At 41.5% G+C, this 16,165-nt stretch overlaps 1 protein-coding gene across 6 annotated transcripts in view; it reads left to right on the forward strand.

The window, feature by feature from the left end:
* Positions 1 to 16,165, forward strand: part of AFF2 (AF4/FMR2 family, member 2) — a 501,113-nt gene that overhangs the window by 451,468 nt on the left and 33,480 nt on the right. For all 6 annotated transcript variants that reach the window (XM_011971246.1, XM_011971245.1, XM_011971244.1 and 3 more), the window contains 3 exons: positions 10,766 to 10,925; positions 12,796 to 13,806; positions 15,514 to 15,635. In XM_011971246.1, coding sequence (XP_011826636.1) covers positions 10,766 to 10,925; positions 12,796 to 13,806; positions 15,514 to 15,635 — 1,293 coding nt within the window. The remainder of the gene's footprint in view (positions 1 to 10,765; positions 10,926 to 12,795; positions 13,807 to 15,513; positions 15,636 to 16,165) is intronic.

A 16,165-nucleotide genomic window follows, 5' to 3' on the forward strand; every position in this document is an offset into this window, starting at 1 on the left:
CTTGAACCCAGGAGGCGGAGGTTGCAGTGAGCCGTGATTGTGCCACTGCACTCCAGCCCAGGCAAGAGTGTGAGACTCCATCTCAGAAAAAAAAAAAAAAAAAAAAAAGAGAAGGAAAGAACATTGGATTTGCAATGATGAGTCGGGAAGAGAAGTGTTGTTGCTGGCAGTTAAGAAGTAGTTTTAGTAGCCAAAAGAGTTTCAAAGCCTAATTACTAGTCCTGAAGAAGTTTCTAGTGGTGAGGAAGTGGAATCAGTAAGTGTTGACTTTGACCACATCTTTAAGACGTTTTCATGACAGAAGACAGTCAGTGACTTTTTCCTGATTAAGAATGTATGGGCTAGTCTGGGTGACCACCCAGAAGGACTGTCTGTACAGCATCCACTTCTCTTGGCAATATGTTGTGTTGCTGCCTTGTGAGGGTTAGACACAGCAATTTTGCGAGTTATGGTTTTTGCCATTCACTTAGATTTCTAATGATCATGTTTACAATACAGTTATGAAGTACGATTCATTCTGTAAGGAAACTATATGACTTTTATTTTAGAAATTGCGTATGTGACTTTGAATGGGCCGACTGCAACAAGGTTTTCCTAGCACACAGTGTTGGTCTCCTTCAGTGTTTTCAACACAAAATTCTTACAACCGGCTTCATTAGGTCACTTGAAGAAAACTTTTAGATTAATTCTGAGTCTTATTGCTTTCTGATATGATTAGAAAGATGAGTTTTGTAGTGGGTTTTGATTGTTCTCATAGCCTCAAACTTGACAGTGTTTAGTCAATGGTCACAGTAGCCTAGTGAATAGGTAATCCTTTGATACCTGTTCTTTCTACCTTCTAGTGTTCTTGTGGCAATCAAATCATGGGAGTTAACTTGCTTGAAAACTATCAAGTGCTCTGCACTTAAAAGTATTCTGATCTTACTGATCTGATGATGATGATATCCTCTTGAAGCCATAGAGTCACAGAGCAATAGGGATGTTAAGTGCCTACCCAAAGGCAGAGGATGTGTCTGTGGACAATACTCCCTGAGATTTATAGAGAAGAATTCTTTATGGCTTTACTCTAGGGTGTATTAAGCACACTAAGCATTTTACAGAATATGTGGTTGATAAAGCCTCTGGTCTCAGAAACTTACCTTCTAAATCAAGTGTCTGTGATATATCAGGTAACAGATCAGACATGAAGGGAAGCAGACAATACTGATAAGGAGAATAGCATTGACCAACATCACAAAAGAGATGTAGTCTAAGGAGAGATTGGAAGAGCAATGCCCACTTCCCAAATTGAGCAGCAGGTCTAAGTATACTGAGTAATAGGAAAGAAGACATAAAGCAGGCAAAAAGGCAGAGGCTTATGCTAAGCCCCTGTGAGACTATCTTCAGGAAGACCTGTGCCTGTCTAAGCATGCTTTGTACTTTCCTAGGGAATTCAGCCCACCAACTGCCTGGGTTCTCCTGACAAGCAGTTGGGCCCCATCTCTGGGCCAGTTTTTGGAACACAGTAGAGGAGATTCCTCCATGGAAGCAGTTTCTGGGTTTAAGACACTATGTACTTCCCAGTGGAAGTACATAGCCTGCTCCACCTACGATTTGTGACGGATGTGATTCTTTATGGGAAGGTCTTGACCTTGTTATAGACTCCTGGCCCTTTCTGGGTTTCTTGTGAATGCAAGCTGCCACTCAATCATTCATTCTCAGCTTTGCAGAGGCCAGAGCTCACGGGAGTCAGTGTTCACATCCACTTGCTTGCCTTTCTTCTCCTCCTTTGCTCCCATTTTTAAAAAATGGGCTTTAAAGGCAAAAGGTACAAAAATACTTGGCTTTATATTATTCTTTTTCCTGCCTGTTTGGCTGTTTGATTGAAACAGCTCTGTCTCATGCCAGAAAAGTCAGTATGATTTTTAAAATTATTTCCATAGAAACCGAAATATCAGTTTATTCTCCCATATACAAATTGCAATGCTTTCAAGACATAATGGTCCATTAGCCAACATCGGCCAGTCTTACTGGGAACATGCTGACATCCTCCATGGTGAGGTTGAATCCAAGTGCCTTTTTTTCACTCATTTGAAATTGCATATTGAAGTTAATCTCATAGTATCCTTAAAACTATTTTTCAACTTGATATGGTTTGGTGATGCATCTCAGCATTCTCAGCTGTAAACTGGAAGTAGTAAGAGTATCTAATTTATATTATTGTGGTGCAGATTAAGAGAAACTGCAGGGAAAGTGCTCAGCAGCCCAGTTCCTGGCATATAATGAACACTAGCACTACCAGGATGAATTATGCCCTGGATCCCCACTATGGCCATGGATATAGCCTGCTATGACCCTGTGCTTGTGCAGTGGCAAGTCACCTTTGAACGTCATTAGTGATCCATAGGACATGTTCACAGGAAAGAAACATACATTAAGTGAACTGCTGGTGTGGGCAAGTAGGCTCAGGAAAGTGGTAAACTGATATCCCAGCTTATCAGAAGGAATCTGATAGAAATTGTTCAGGAACAATTGCCTAAAGAAAGCTTAAATTTCACCAAGTCAGATTAAAAATGATACAAGGTAGTCAACTTTCTCTGTTGCTAAAGGAGGACAGAATAATTATGAAAAAGTGAAATTCACAGTTTACCTCAAAATTGGGTTTTAGCCTTTAGTTTCAAACCACTTCCTTTTCTCCCAATGGCTCCCATCTGAATAGCCCCATGTAGATATTAGCCTTGCCACGCTCCGTATGGTCCCCTGGGAGTCATCTGCATCACCTGTGATTATATTGGAATTGCAGAACTCAGACCTTGCCCCAAGCCTACCTAATTAGAATCTGCAGGTTAATAAGATCTCCAGGTGATTCCTATGCACATTAAATTTGGAGAAGCATGGGTTCGTGAGTTTTCTCACCTAAATTACCTCATCCAGCCCTCTTAAAAACCTATGTGATATATTATCCCCATTTTACAAGTAAGGAAACTGAGACCCTTATGTTAAGTGCCTAGCCTAAGGTCATACAATGATGAAGTATCCAAGGTGACACTCAAAAGCAGATCATCTAACTTCCAACCCTATGCTCTTCCCAGTGTACTAAAACTGACTCTTTAAAACCAGTAAAGAAAATGCAGCTGTCTAGATATGTGGCAGTGGATTGAAAATGGGAGACAGGGCACAGGTAGGAAAAGAAGAGGTCAAGTGCCTGAGTCTGGTCAGTCTACAGAAAGGACAACCAAGCCCTGATTAGTTGTGAGTCAAACATGGTGCTGAAAAGCCATTGCCAAAATCACTCATAATTATCTTCTCAGAAAGGAAGTAGGTGTTGAGTAAGTTAGAAAAAATAGGAACTAAAAGCTGGTGATCAAAAAATGTAAAAAGCCAGTCACTTATAGTTATCATAAAAGTTCAAAACAGTCTGTTTGCAGCCTCTCTGGAAGATGTAACCTCTCATTGCACCATTGATGTGGCATTAATCTACTAGCATCTTTTTACTCAGAGATCTGCTTCACAGCACGTCATTTAGCCCTCTAGCTTCCCTTCCCAGGGTGGGCTTATATGTTTGGACTTCTCTGAAGGGAAACTAAATTTTACAAACAGAAGAAAATCTGTTCAGGTGTAAGAGGGTGCACTCAGAATTTTAATTATTTGGCTCTTGTATTAGTTTCCTATTGCTGCTGTAACAAATTACCTCAAACTTAGTGATTTAAAGCAATACACATTTATCATCCTAGAGTTCTGGAGGTCAGAAGTCAGATGTGGGTCTCACATGGTTAAAATCAAGGTGTCAGTAATGGCTGCATTCCTTTATGAAGGCTCTAAGGAACAAACTGTTTCCTACTCATGTGAGTTATTGGCAGAATTCAATTCCTTATGGTTACAGGACAGAACTCTCCATTGTCTTGCTGGCTGTTAACTGAGGGCCAGTTCCAGCTTCTAGAGGCTGCCACATTCCTTGACTTTTGGCCTCCTTTGTCCATCTTCAAAAGCCAGCATAGCAGGTCAAGTTTTTCTCACATGGCATCACTCTGGCCTCCTCTTCTGCCTCCCTCTTTCACTCGTAAGGATCCCTGTGATTACATTGGGCCCACTTGGATAATCCACGATAATCTCCCCATCTCAAGATCCTTAATATTCACATGTGTGAAATCTCCTTGGCTATATAAGGTAACATATTCACAAGTTCTATGGATCAGGATACGGACATCTTTGGGTCAGTCATGACTGCATCAACCACAGATCACTTCAGTCATTCAGGGCTTTAGCAATGTCATGTATAGTAACTTGTCTGAGAAAATGAATAGGAATGAATAGGTGTTGACCTCCTTATTACTCTTTGCAAATAAATTGAGGAGGCTCTATTTCAAACATCAGGATGAGATAACAGGACAAACATCTTAGTGTATACAAGTTAGGCAAAGATAATCTTTTTCTGAAGTTACATCAGGATGTGGCCCAGATCACAACTGGACCATAATCGACTGTCTGCTCATCAATAGCATCAGAGAATTAGCAGAAAATATATTTGATTATTACTTGCTTGTGATGATATTGGGATATGAATTATTTTATTTTCAAATTGTGCTTGGGGGGCATCCCAAGGAGGTGGGGAAGCTGCTGGGGACATAGGCTCCCTCCACTCTCCACATCCCTTGTTTCTTGTTTCCACTACAGCAATTCTACTTTTATCAGTTTTATATATTATTCTTCTGTGTACACTTTCCATTGCTTTCTATTTCTGCGTACACTATTTGTTGCAGAAATGGGCTAAGTGGATTTTCAGGGGGCAGGGGAGATGGGGGAAAGATTTCAAAACTGCTGACACAGACAAAATGGATTCTTCCCACTCTCTGGCTAGAACAGGTTCAGGGTTCAGAGCATCTGCCTCTGGTGGCCTAATGTGATGAGGCAGGCATAGTGCTCCAGTTCTGGAACCCAGAATTCAGAGACAAAAATGAGGGAGGAAGGGAGATAAGATCAGCTGCGGATGTTGATTCCTTTGCCTGAAGTTCATCTCATTACAGCTTATGATGAAATCAAATATGAAACCGTTCTAAATTATCTAGTAGACAGACATTTGATCCCAGTAAAACCGGAACACAGTCAAGTTGATGAAATTCATACAAGTCTTAACTGAAGAGGAGAGTTTCATATAGGACTCTCCCATTAAACATCTCATGCTCCATGTCTTTGGCAAGTTCTGGGCCTTGTGAAATGTGTTGCCAAGATCAATACCCTGTGGACTTGCTTATAGAATCCTCCCATGTACATTTCCTATACATAGTCTGGATGCCCACACAGCTTGATGGAGCAGAATGACCAATTCATCATCTCTGTTTATCTGCAGAGAAAGGGATTTACAGTTAAATTAGAATTAGACTCAAACAGCACTGGTTCTGGTGTTTGGCTTTCTGGAGGCTGTTAATCTGAATTAGTAAAAAGTCTGACTTATAAAATGGCCTTACAGAAGTGCAGTTTTAATCCTGTAAGGTTTATAAAATAACCCTGTGACTGATAAAGTATTGTAGAGAGCAGGACATTCCTAGACTTGCCTTAAGGAGCAGATTGGATTGCACAAATGTCTCTTCACATGTTTTCTCATGAAGTCCATAAACAGCCTCACTTAAAATCCCCAATACACATTAGGTTCATAAGGATTATAATCTTTGAGTTGGAAGACACCTTAAATTTTGTGGGTAGTGGGGCCAGTGGTGCAAGCGGTAAAGGAATTTACCAATACAGTTATAGGTAAAGAAAGGAAGATTTATTAAAGTATGAAAATGTGTTGCAAGGTTGCAACATCAGAGAAGGGGCTGTCTGCAAAGAGACAGGGGCTGGAGGGAAGTTTTATAGGGTTGTGCTGGAGGGGGCTATGTACAGAAGAGGTCATTTTGCCCAAGAAGCAGGGTCATTGTACCCGTGGAATGAGGTCATTGTTTGGGATTAGCCATCTCTCAGAACAACTGTTCATTGTTCTTCCCCACCTGGGCCCTCCCACACCTGGGGCCCCTTCCTCATTGTTGCTTACTTATCAGGACTCCATATTAAAGATCACCCAACCCCACTTCAGACCCACAATAAGGATTCTTCTTCCACATTCTTTATAGCCGCTGGCTATCTGCTCACCTAAAGTGCAGGGTTCACTGGCATGTAAGGTAGTGCATTCTTTCTGTGGTCAGCTGTAAGTTTTTAAAAGTATTTCCTGATGTTGAGGTAAAATCTTCCTGACTAGATCTCCAACTCATTGGTTTTGTATTTACCGTGGAAGTTCAGAACAAGCCCACTCTTTCCCTGCTGCCAGGGCAGACCTGCACATTGTTTGAAAATTTTCAGTATATGTGCCCCTCCCCCCATCCCCAACCCAGAGTCTTACTCAGGCAGAATAGTCGGTTTCTTCAACGTGGCCTTTGGCCTCATCATCTTTTCTGCATCTATTCATTAATTATGGTGCTACACATTAATCCCTTTATTGCAGAAGAGTCTGGGTGGTGTAAGCATAGAAAGACTATCACATATAGAGTCTAGCATGCCCAGACTATCTCTTAAAGCCCATCTTTTCCCCCTGGCACTCTCAAGCTTTCCACCAGGGCCAACCCTGTCTGGAGAAGGCATCTTAAACGCCTCCCCAGCGTCTCTCCTACTGGCCTACTCTTTGATCACCTTCCCCAGCTTTGGATTCCCCTGCTAGGGTCACTAACTTGCTAAGCCATCTTCTCTGCCCCCAGTCTGGCCTACGACCATGAAGACCTAACAAATGGGTTTGGGATTAAAATGAAGCTTAGTTCTACTTGGTAAAGATGGCTCACTCTGATGAATAAGATAGCAAAATCTGATCTTTGAAAAGGTTGAGCAGTTGACTTTGAAGTCATTACAAATGTGGGTCCTTTGAGAAGTTTTATCACATTGTAGTGAAGTTACTGAGTATACTTTTAATATTTACAGACGATAGAGTGGATGGTTTAATATAGCAAATGTTGATTATTTTTCGTATCAGACATTATGTTTGTTGTAACCACTAGCATTCTTTTTAAAAGCAGTTTATTGAAATATGAAAGTAAATGATGTGTGAAAAATAACATTAATACAGTCTTAGTGAATGAAGAATATATAAACTGTGCATTAGTTTTTCATCTCCTAGGCAGAATCAAGTATTACATGGGCTAGCTTTACTCATAGCCACTTTAATATACATCTGGAAAATAAATTAGTAATGTATGAAAATAAATGTAGCAGAAGTGGAAATTTAACTTGCTGAACAGCTAACAGATTTCAGTGAAGAACTGAAAGTGACATATTATGATGCTTTGCCAACTTGAAAGTTCCATGGTATATTCCAGACAAGAATGTGGCCTTAGGCCAACTATTCATATATTGATGTTTGTCCTGCTTTTAAAGACAATGTTTCGGTTTTGTACTCACTTTTTGTCCCTGGGAGCAGTCCCAACTGGGCGCAAGGTAGGCCCACAGGAAGTGAGGCCCAGACTCAGATGTAGAGCTTACATTCTTTAGCAGACTGGCTGCATCTACAGTCTCCAGCAAGCCCATGAGCAGAAGATGGAGAGTAGAGGCACTGGAAAGGTGCTGGTGAGAGCAGTCTTGCCTCCATTTAAGCAACCGTTATTCCTTTCCACAAATGCTGGTTCTCCATTTCCAACTGTGCAACTTCCCAGAGAAAGCAATTTCTTTTCACTAACACACTGAAGTCCTTCACCCCTAGTTTGAGTTCTCATGGTGTCCTCCCTGAATTAAAGTCCACCCTCCTTCTTATCCCCACATCTGTATGTCTAAGTATAAAAAGCTGATATACTTCTTCTTGTTCTTCCTATACTAATTTTCTCTAAGTGTTCATTGGCAAAATTGACTGTGCGTGGGGTCCCACCTGAGAACGCAGAAACAGATTTAGCTACAAAAATTCTTAGGATACATAATTTCAGGTATCATTTCATTGGGTCTCAGTCAAGGTTGCCGTTATGTTTAAAACAATTTTAATTTCATGTATTTATTTATATCTACTTACAAGTATTGTCAGATTTTCATATATGGTTTCTATTCACATCCATAATGTCTTACAATTCTGAAATTCAACAAGTTCTGAGAACCAATATTTTTTTCTAACCTCGAGACAAACTCATTTGATGATAAAACCTGACCTAAACTGCTGTAAAGATATTTATTTAAAACATTTATGTATTCCTCTTACTGTGAATGTTACTGCAGCAATAGTAACAAGTTTTATTAAGGGGTGCTTATCCAGATCCCATTGAGAATATTATATATGGTATATTCAGCATATTACTTTTTAAAATTAGAAACATCTGAATGCTAAAATACATCTGTTCTCAGAAGGGCTTTAGATAAGAAAGATACATACAAAACACACACACATGCGCGCGCACACACACACACACACACATTTTTCTACTAAATCCATGAAACTTTGATTTAGCTGAGGAATAAGTTGATTTTGGTCGATAAATCATCTGTACTTCATGTGTATCACCTTAATGTGTTTGGTTTTGAGGAAGTAATCTCAGGGATTTTTTGTTTCCTACAGAAGTTGCTAAAAAATATATCTAGTAAGTGGAACTCTATCCAGAAATATTCCAAAATCAACCTAGAGTCTATTTTAGCTTAGTAATAGCAGGATGACCAGCTTCTTATTAAAATAAATGAGTGCATAAATGTGAAATGATACTAGAAAACAGCCTTTTCACTTGAGAATCACAAATGTGGATACAAATTAGATTTTATCCCTCGATCCACCACCCAGTATTCTCAGTGTTGCAAATGCTCTGTGTTATATTTAAAACTTCACTTGGGAGGAATTGAGGCCAAGTTAGCCTAATCTCTGGATTAGTCTCACTTAGATTTCTGTTCTCTCAATCTTTATTTAGTAACCAAGGTCAAAAACAATTGATTAGATTTAAAGATAACTTTGTATAAATAGGGTATCATTACTGATACTAAAGAGAGATCTACAAAAGAATACAGAGAAATAAGAGCCCTGTTATATAAGTCTCCTCCCTTTCCCCCTACTGCTGGGGGAAGACACACAGTTCTCAGGAGATACAGTAGTCTCCTTATTTCTTGTACTTTCCCTAATCTCTTGATGTACTTGACAGAGGAATGTACTTGTAGTTCGCATTTACTTAGCAGATAGCAGTTTAAAATGAGCTTTCACTATATGAAAGAAAATGTCTACCTGGGAGATTAAAGGGCCAGTCTTTAAGGACACATGGCACAGGAAGTGGAAAGGCTCTCTGCACTGAGTAGTGACTGATGAGGAGCCCATGCTGGCTTTGAAGGGATCCTGTTCCTTCCCAAGCAGCAACTCAGTATGGCTCCAGCTCAGCGAGAGAGTTGTAATGTTGGAGAAGAGGCTGTAGTGAGGGCATGGGGTGGGGGCATGAACTCGTTTGGGTTCAGGCAATGAATAAATGTCTGTGCTCCTTGAGTTGGGGGCTGGGGAATCCTTGCGGATCCTCTTTGTCACATTTAAACATGGGGCCACAGGACCAGGTGATCTCCAGGACCAGACTGGGCTCTCTTGACTAAGCTGCTGCTTCAGATTTGGGGAATGCGAGGGAGAGAGCAAGTCAAGTTGCTGCTGCATGCAAGGGGCTGTGAAGGCCCAGTAGATGGCAAACAGACAAACAGGCCCTGAGCACCCCCCTCCCCATGAGCTAAACTGATCTCCAAAGAGGGGTTAGGCTGAAGAGACAGAGGGAGATTAGAACCTTCCCCCAAATTTAGAGACCCATTTCTGAGAGAAAGGAAAATTCAGTCCAAAGCAACAATGAGAAAAAGAAAGGTGATGGCATACCCCAGTGTGCCCAGATGCAGCTGAGGCTGGTTTGTTATAGGACACAGAGAGCAAACGATTGGTAAGGAGGAGTATTGATTATCAATAAAGGCAGAGTAGCAAATGGTGTCACTTTCCAAATGCTTTGCTTGGTGAGCTTTACAAACTTAAAATCAATCATTACAGCTGATTGGTCTCTTATGATCACACCTCCTTGTAAGAGTTACAAGGAGGTTATAAAACTTATGGTGGAGGAGGCCTAGGAGTGTGTTGTCACATTCCCTTATTCATACACCCAACAGACAGAAATTGAGGACCAACTCTAGTCACTTTGAGGCTGAGCACCAGGCCCTCAGCAATGAATACGCTCAGCACAACTAGTGTCCTTTGAGGCAGCTGGGGGGCCAGGGTGCTAGGTGCTAGTCTTGGCTCTCCAACTAGCTGGGAGGCAGAGACCAGCTCTACCCTCTTTCTGAACCTCAGTTTCCTCTAATTAAAATGATAATTGAACTCACTCCTTCTTGGTAATAGAACTATATACCATATGTTTCACTAAGATCAGAGCCTCTTGATGAACCTGTGGGGTATGAACAAGGGGGCAACAAAAAATGAAAAATTATCTTACCTGAAAAAAAAGGGACAGTTCAACATCTAAGGCACTACATCTATATCCGCATCCAGAAGGCATGCAAACTTGGCTTAAGGTTTTTATGTTGAGTGAGGGTGGCAAGGTTTTCTGGAAGACAAGGCAGTGTGATGGAAAGCCAGGGAACTTGGATATACATAGGCCTGGTTCTCTTCAAACTTTTCAACTTGGGCCAGTCACTAGACCTCCTAAGCCTCACATTTCCTATCTGTAAAATGGGGATGGTAAACCCCACTCTGCCGGTAATTCATGGATCATAGGCCCTTCTGTTGAACTGGGCTGTTTTCCATCTGATTTGAGAGTAAATGAGGCAATGAATTATGTTGTTTTTCTTTCAGCCCACCCTTGGCCACTCCCCAGCCCCCACCTGCAGTGCAAACCAGTGGGGGTTCTGGCAGCTCCAGTGAATCGGAGAGCAGCTCTGAGTCAGATTCAGACACTGAAAGTAGCACCACTGACAGCGAATCTAATGAGGCACCTCGTGTGGCCACTCCAGAGGTGAGTAAAGGTGCCAGAGCCCTAACCATGATCTGCCTGTCCTGGAGGCAGCACCCTCAACACACACACACACACACACACACACACTCTCACACTTTCAGCACAATAATTAATTCAGCACAATAACCACTTCAGAAAAGTATCCAGATATTTAACAGCATTCTTAAAAAACATATATTCACATAGTCCTAACATGCATACATGTTTTGCTGTGTGACTGATTTGCTGCGTGACTCACTTAGCTACTCTTAGCATAGTAAAACTAGCATAGTAATGAATAGACTAGCAGCTTGTCTTCTGAGAGAACCAATGAAGCCAGTCAAGATCCAATTCTGGCCTTGGGGACACTAACCCTTACTCTAGATTAAAGTGATTAAAGTGTGAATTGCCACTTGGCAAGTAAGACCCAAGAAGTATGGCTTTCCTTAAAGGTAAAATGATTATTTAAATGTTATATGTTCTTTATTTTAATATGCATCCTTCAAGTGTGTTTGATAATAATTCACCAAGACATTTAACACAGCTCCATGAAATACTAAAATAATAATTTTGAAATAAAAGAATTTGCTTCACATCCACTCTGAGTCCAGGATAGCTACTCAATTTCCCTGAGCCTGCATTTGGTTACAGCAAGTAAATTCCACCCTCAACCCCCGGATCTCCATACACTTGTTTTTCAATAATCAGAAAAGAAAAATAGGAGACAATAATGAATTACTGCTATTAATAATAGAAATACCTGTTGAACATGGACCATGCATGTGTCAGGTACTGTGCTGAGCTCTTGACTTGCATTGTCTCATATCATCCTCATGACAACCTTACAGAGTACTTATTATTATCTTTGTTTTATAGATGAGAGAATAAAGTTCTAGGAGGTTAAAAAGAACTTTCCCAAGATCTCACAGATAGACAGTGGTAGAGCCAGGACTGAAAACCCCAGTCTATGTGTATCCAGAGCTGATGTTCTCAACCCGAGAACTCTGCTGCCCACAGTGGCAGCCGATACAACTTCCTCAACCTTTGCCTGCCATTGTCTTGTGCAGGTTGCTATCACAACTACTCAAGTGTTTTTAATTCTGTCACCCTCTATTGGCTGGTACCATAAGCCTCAGCTGATGGCTTTCAAAAGAAGAGCTCTTGTAATAAAAATGATGACTCTTTTTTCAGCTGGCAGAACTCAGAGTTAGGAATCAAGGACCCGAATAGTACACATCATTGCCATGGTTTAGTGGATGCTAATGCCTGCATGCATGTCCCTATAAATTGGTTATTGCCCATACACCAAAGAAAGCTCAGTGGTTTCTATTTTTTGGAAGTAAACTCTTTTTGTCCTTCAGTAAAAATACAAAAGGCCTAATCTGTTTGCAGGGAATGACAGCATCACATAGAAGGCACTGGCACTCTGGCAGCTGGAAAGCGTTTCCTTTTGAATTATACCTGAGGTGCGCTTATGTTCCTTTCAGGATCGGAGACTATTACCTCTGCCTCCTGGTGAGAGGTTGACTGATGATTCCCACAAAGGATTTTGGAAATAGGTTTCCCTCATGGGCATCCCTGCCAACCGACTAGAACATCTCTCTGTGAATAATTTTTTTCTTTCTGGCCAAAGTAGAGAATATTTTCAGAGAAGGAGTAGAAATGAGTTTAAATAACTAGACTGCAGCTGGTTTGTATCTGGCTATTTAGGTCATTTGAATATTATGGATAGTGGGTGTGTGCAGGTGTGTGTGTATGAGTGTGTGTATTTGTATATGTGTGAACAGTCACTTGACATCCAAGGCTTTTAGTAGTAGTCTCTGTACTGAGGGTTCTCTTGAATCCTTCCCAAGTGTAAAAATCATTCTTGCTGCTGTTTCTCAATCTGCAGCCTGAACCACCCTCAACCAACAAGTGGCAACTGGATAAATGGCTTAACAAAGTGACATCCCAGAACAAGTCTTTTATTTGTAGCCAAAATGAAACACCCATGGAGACTATTTCTCTGCCTCCTCCAATCATCCAACCAATGGAAGTCCAGATGAAAGTGAAGACGAATGCCAGTCAGGTCCCAGCTGAACCCAAAGAAAGGCCTCTCCTCAGCCTCGTTAGGGAGAAAGTCCGTCCACGGCCCACTCAGAAAATTCCAGAGACAAAGGCTTTGAAGCATAAGTTGTCAACAACTAGTGAGACAGTGGCTCAAAGGACAATTGGGAAAAAACAGCCCAAAAAGGTTGAGAAGAACACCAGCATTGACGAGTTTACCTGGCCCAAACCAAACATTACCAGCAGCACTCCCAAAGAAAAAGAAAGTGTGGAGCTTCCTGACCCACCAAGAGGCCGCAGCAAAGCCACTGCCCACAAACCAGCCCCTAGGAAAGAACCAAGACCTAACATGCCCTTGGCTACCGAGAAGAAGAAGTACCGAGGGCCTGGCAAGATTGTGCCAAAGTCTCGGGAATTCATTGAAACAGATTCATCTACATCTGACTCCAACACAGATCAGGAAGAGACCCTGCAAATCAAAGTCCTGCCTCCGTGCATTATTTCTGGAGGTAATACTGCCAAATCCAAGGAAATCTGTGGTGCCAGTCTGACCCTCAGCACCTTAATGAGTAGCAGTGGCAGCAACAACAACTTATCCATCAGTAATGAAGAGCCAACATTTTCACCCATTCCTGTCATGCAAACTGAAATGCTGTCCCCTCTGCGAGATCATGAGAACCTGAAAAACCTCTGGGTGAAGATTGACCTTGACTTACTCTCTAGAGTACCTGGCCACAACTCACTCCATGCAGCACCTGCCAAGCCAGACCACAAGGAGACTGCCACAAAACCCAAGCGTCAGACAGCTGTCACAGCTGTGGAGAAACCAGCCCCTAAGGGCAAGCGTAAGCACAAGGTAAGTGGTCCAAAGTGGCCTGCCAAGTGCTTGTGAGCAGTGTCTGTTTGTTGTCTAACTTGATCTTGAGCCTCATTTTCAAGGAAGCCAATGGCAGTGCATTGCAGATTTTGGTAAAGGTGATGATGCTTTCTGTGGGAAATGCAGTATTTGACATGACTAGAGAGGAAAAACTAGGAATGATCTGTAGCCAGTGGCAAGAGTGTCCATTATGGCATATGAGGACTTAGGATGCATAGGAAAGAAAAATACGCAAGTGCCCTCAATGTCCAAATGCATCTTCTGGGGCTTCTTCATTTCTCTGGACAAACATTAGCATCTCCACAGCCTAGTTATACTCTGAGCCTCCTGGGTCCTACCAATCACATGTTCTGCCCAGCCTGCTGGGATCACTGACCTATGTGGTAGGCTTGACTTGGGAAAATCTTACCTGCAGGAGGTTAGAGCTGAATTCCAAGGCTATAAAGTATACTCATAAGGTGAAATCCAGAGTGGCCCTTTTCATTTGAACTACGTCTAGAGAAATGGTTTGGTATCCAATACGCTCATTCTGTTGTATCTCCACATCTCAGGGTAGGATTTTTTAAGAGTGATGTTATCTCATGATGATATTCAGGTAATCTTATTTCTGTCCCAGTGCTGTCACAGTGGCTAGAAAGGAGGTTGGTTCTCAGTCCTTTCTTCATTTATTCTGTCCCTTTCCAGGAAAGACTTAAGATTCTTCATTGAGCTGCAGCCCCCACTATGGCCAGGCCATCCTACTGACTAGGATGCTGCAAGAATGATTGCAGTCATCATTCAGATTGACTTTACAAGTTCCAAAACAGAGGGTATTCTCTCTGAGTTGCATACCAACATACCTAATGAGAGTACAGTTTGAGCATCCCAAATCTGAAAATCCAAAATCCAAAATGCTCCAAATCTGAAACATTTGGAGCACTGACATGACACTCAGGAAAAATAAATGTTCACTGGAGCATTTTCAGATTTTGGATTTTTGAATTTGAGATGCTCAACTGGTAAGTTTAATGCAAATATTCCAAAATTCAAAAATATTCAAAATCTGAAACACTTCTGGTCCCAACTATTCTGGATAATGGCTACTCAACCTATATTCCAAAATAGGGACCAAGAAGTCAAAGATCTTTGCCCTACCACTGATTCTCCACACTTAGTGATGATGACAGTATAACCACAGCTGATAATGTACCTTCAAAACAGCACATGCAAAAGTCCAAAGGTGTGCTTTGACTGTGGTTCATTTCCTTGCATGGTGCTCATTGTGTAAGCAGTCTTTACATGTCAGCCATGATCCCCATGCTGCTTGGACAGGATTTATGTTACATTCAAGTTACAATATTAGTTTCCAAACTACTCATTTGTGGGGGCATTGTTGATGGGAGAAGTGTCCAAAATTTAATAGATTCTCTTTACTTTTGTCATGAGATTCTCATGCCAGTCAGTCTTTACACAGAGGTTCAGACCACACAGTTCCACTCTCCCAAATGCCAACTTCTTGGTAGGACTAGGCTAGGCAAGTTGATTGCTTTTCTGTCTGATCAAAGGTGCACATTTAACGCTCCTACCTAATCTAGAAGTTAAAATAAAAGCGAACTATGTATCTTGCTCATGTTTTTAGTGTATAAAATATGGTTGTCTGAATGGTGCCATGCATTTCAAGCTCTGTGTATTTTTTCCTTGTCAAAGCCAACAGAAGTTGCAGAGAAGATCCCTGAGAAGAAGCAGCGCCTGGAGGAGGCCACAACTATCTGCTTGCTCCCTCCTTGCATCTCACCAGCCCCACCCCACAAGCCTCCCAACACTAGAGAGTGAGTTTGCCCTGTCTCTGTATGATGGCTTGGTATGATTGTTCAGACTCCTAAGAAATCCTGATTGAACCTGTTTGGGGGATCCTACCCTAGAATACTTTAAAGTAAAAAACAGGAGTCTCTCAGTCAAGGCCTGACAGCTATCCCTGGCCACTGGTCTAACAAGGGTGTGATGAGGGGTGGAACATAGGCTGCCAGAATTGGGGTGACTCCACGAGCTTTTAGCAACATTTCTTTACTGTAATTCACATTTATCACTAAAATTAGTCAAAATGAACTTTTAGCACTCAGTGAAGGGTAAAAGGAAGTAAATAAATTAACAAGAAGCGTCAAGAGAAGCCCTATCACTTTCACCAGATCACTTGCTTCTACCCAACGTTCAGTTCTGATGGTGATTAGCCAATTTCCCTGGAAAAGCAACTCTTTGATCTTGACAGAATGAGGCAGCTGCTTCCTCTTTGATGTCATTACTTAACATTGATATGAATCTTGAGGACCAGTAGCTATGTCCGGAATTCCACAGAAGCCAA

Source organism: Mandrillus leucophaeus, unplaced genomic scaffold (genome assembly GCF_000951045.1).
Source record: "Mandrillus leucophaeus isolate KB7577 unplaced genomic scaffold, Mleu.le_1.0 Scaffold994, whole genome shotgun sequence".
Taxonomy (NCBI): Eukaryota; Metazoa; Chordata; class Mammalia; order Primates; family Cercopithecidae; genus Mandrillus; species Mandrillus leucophaeus.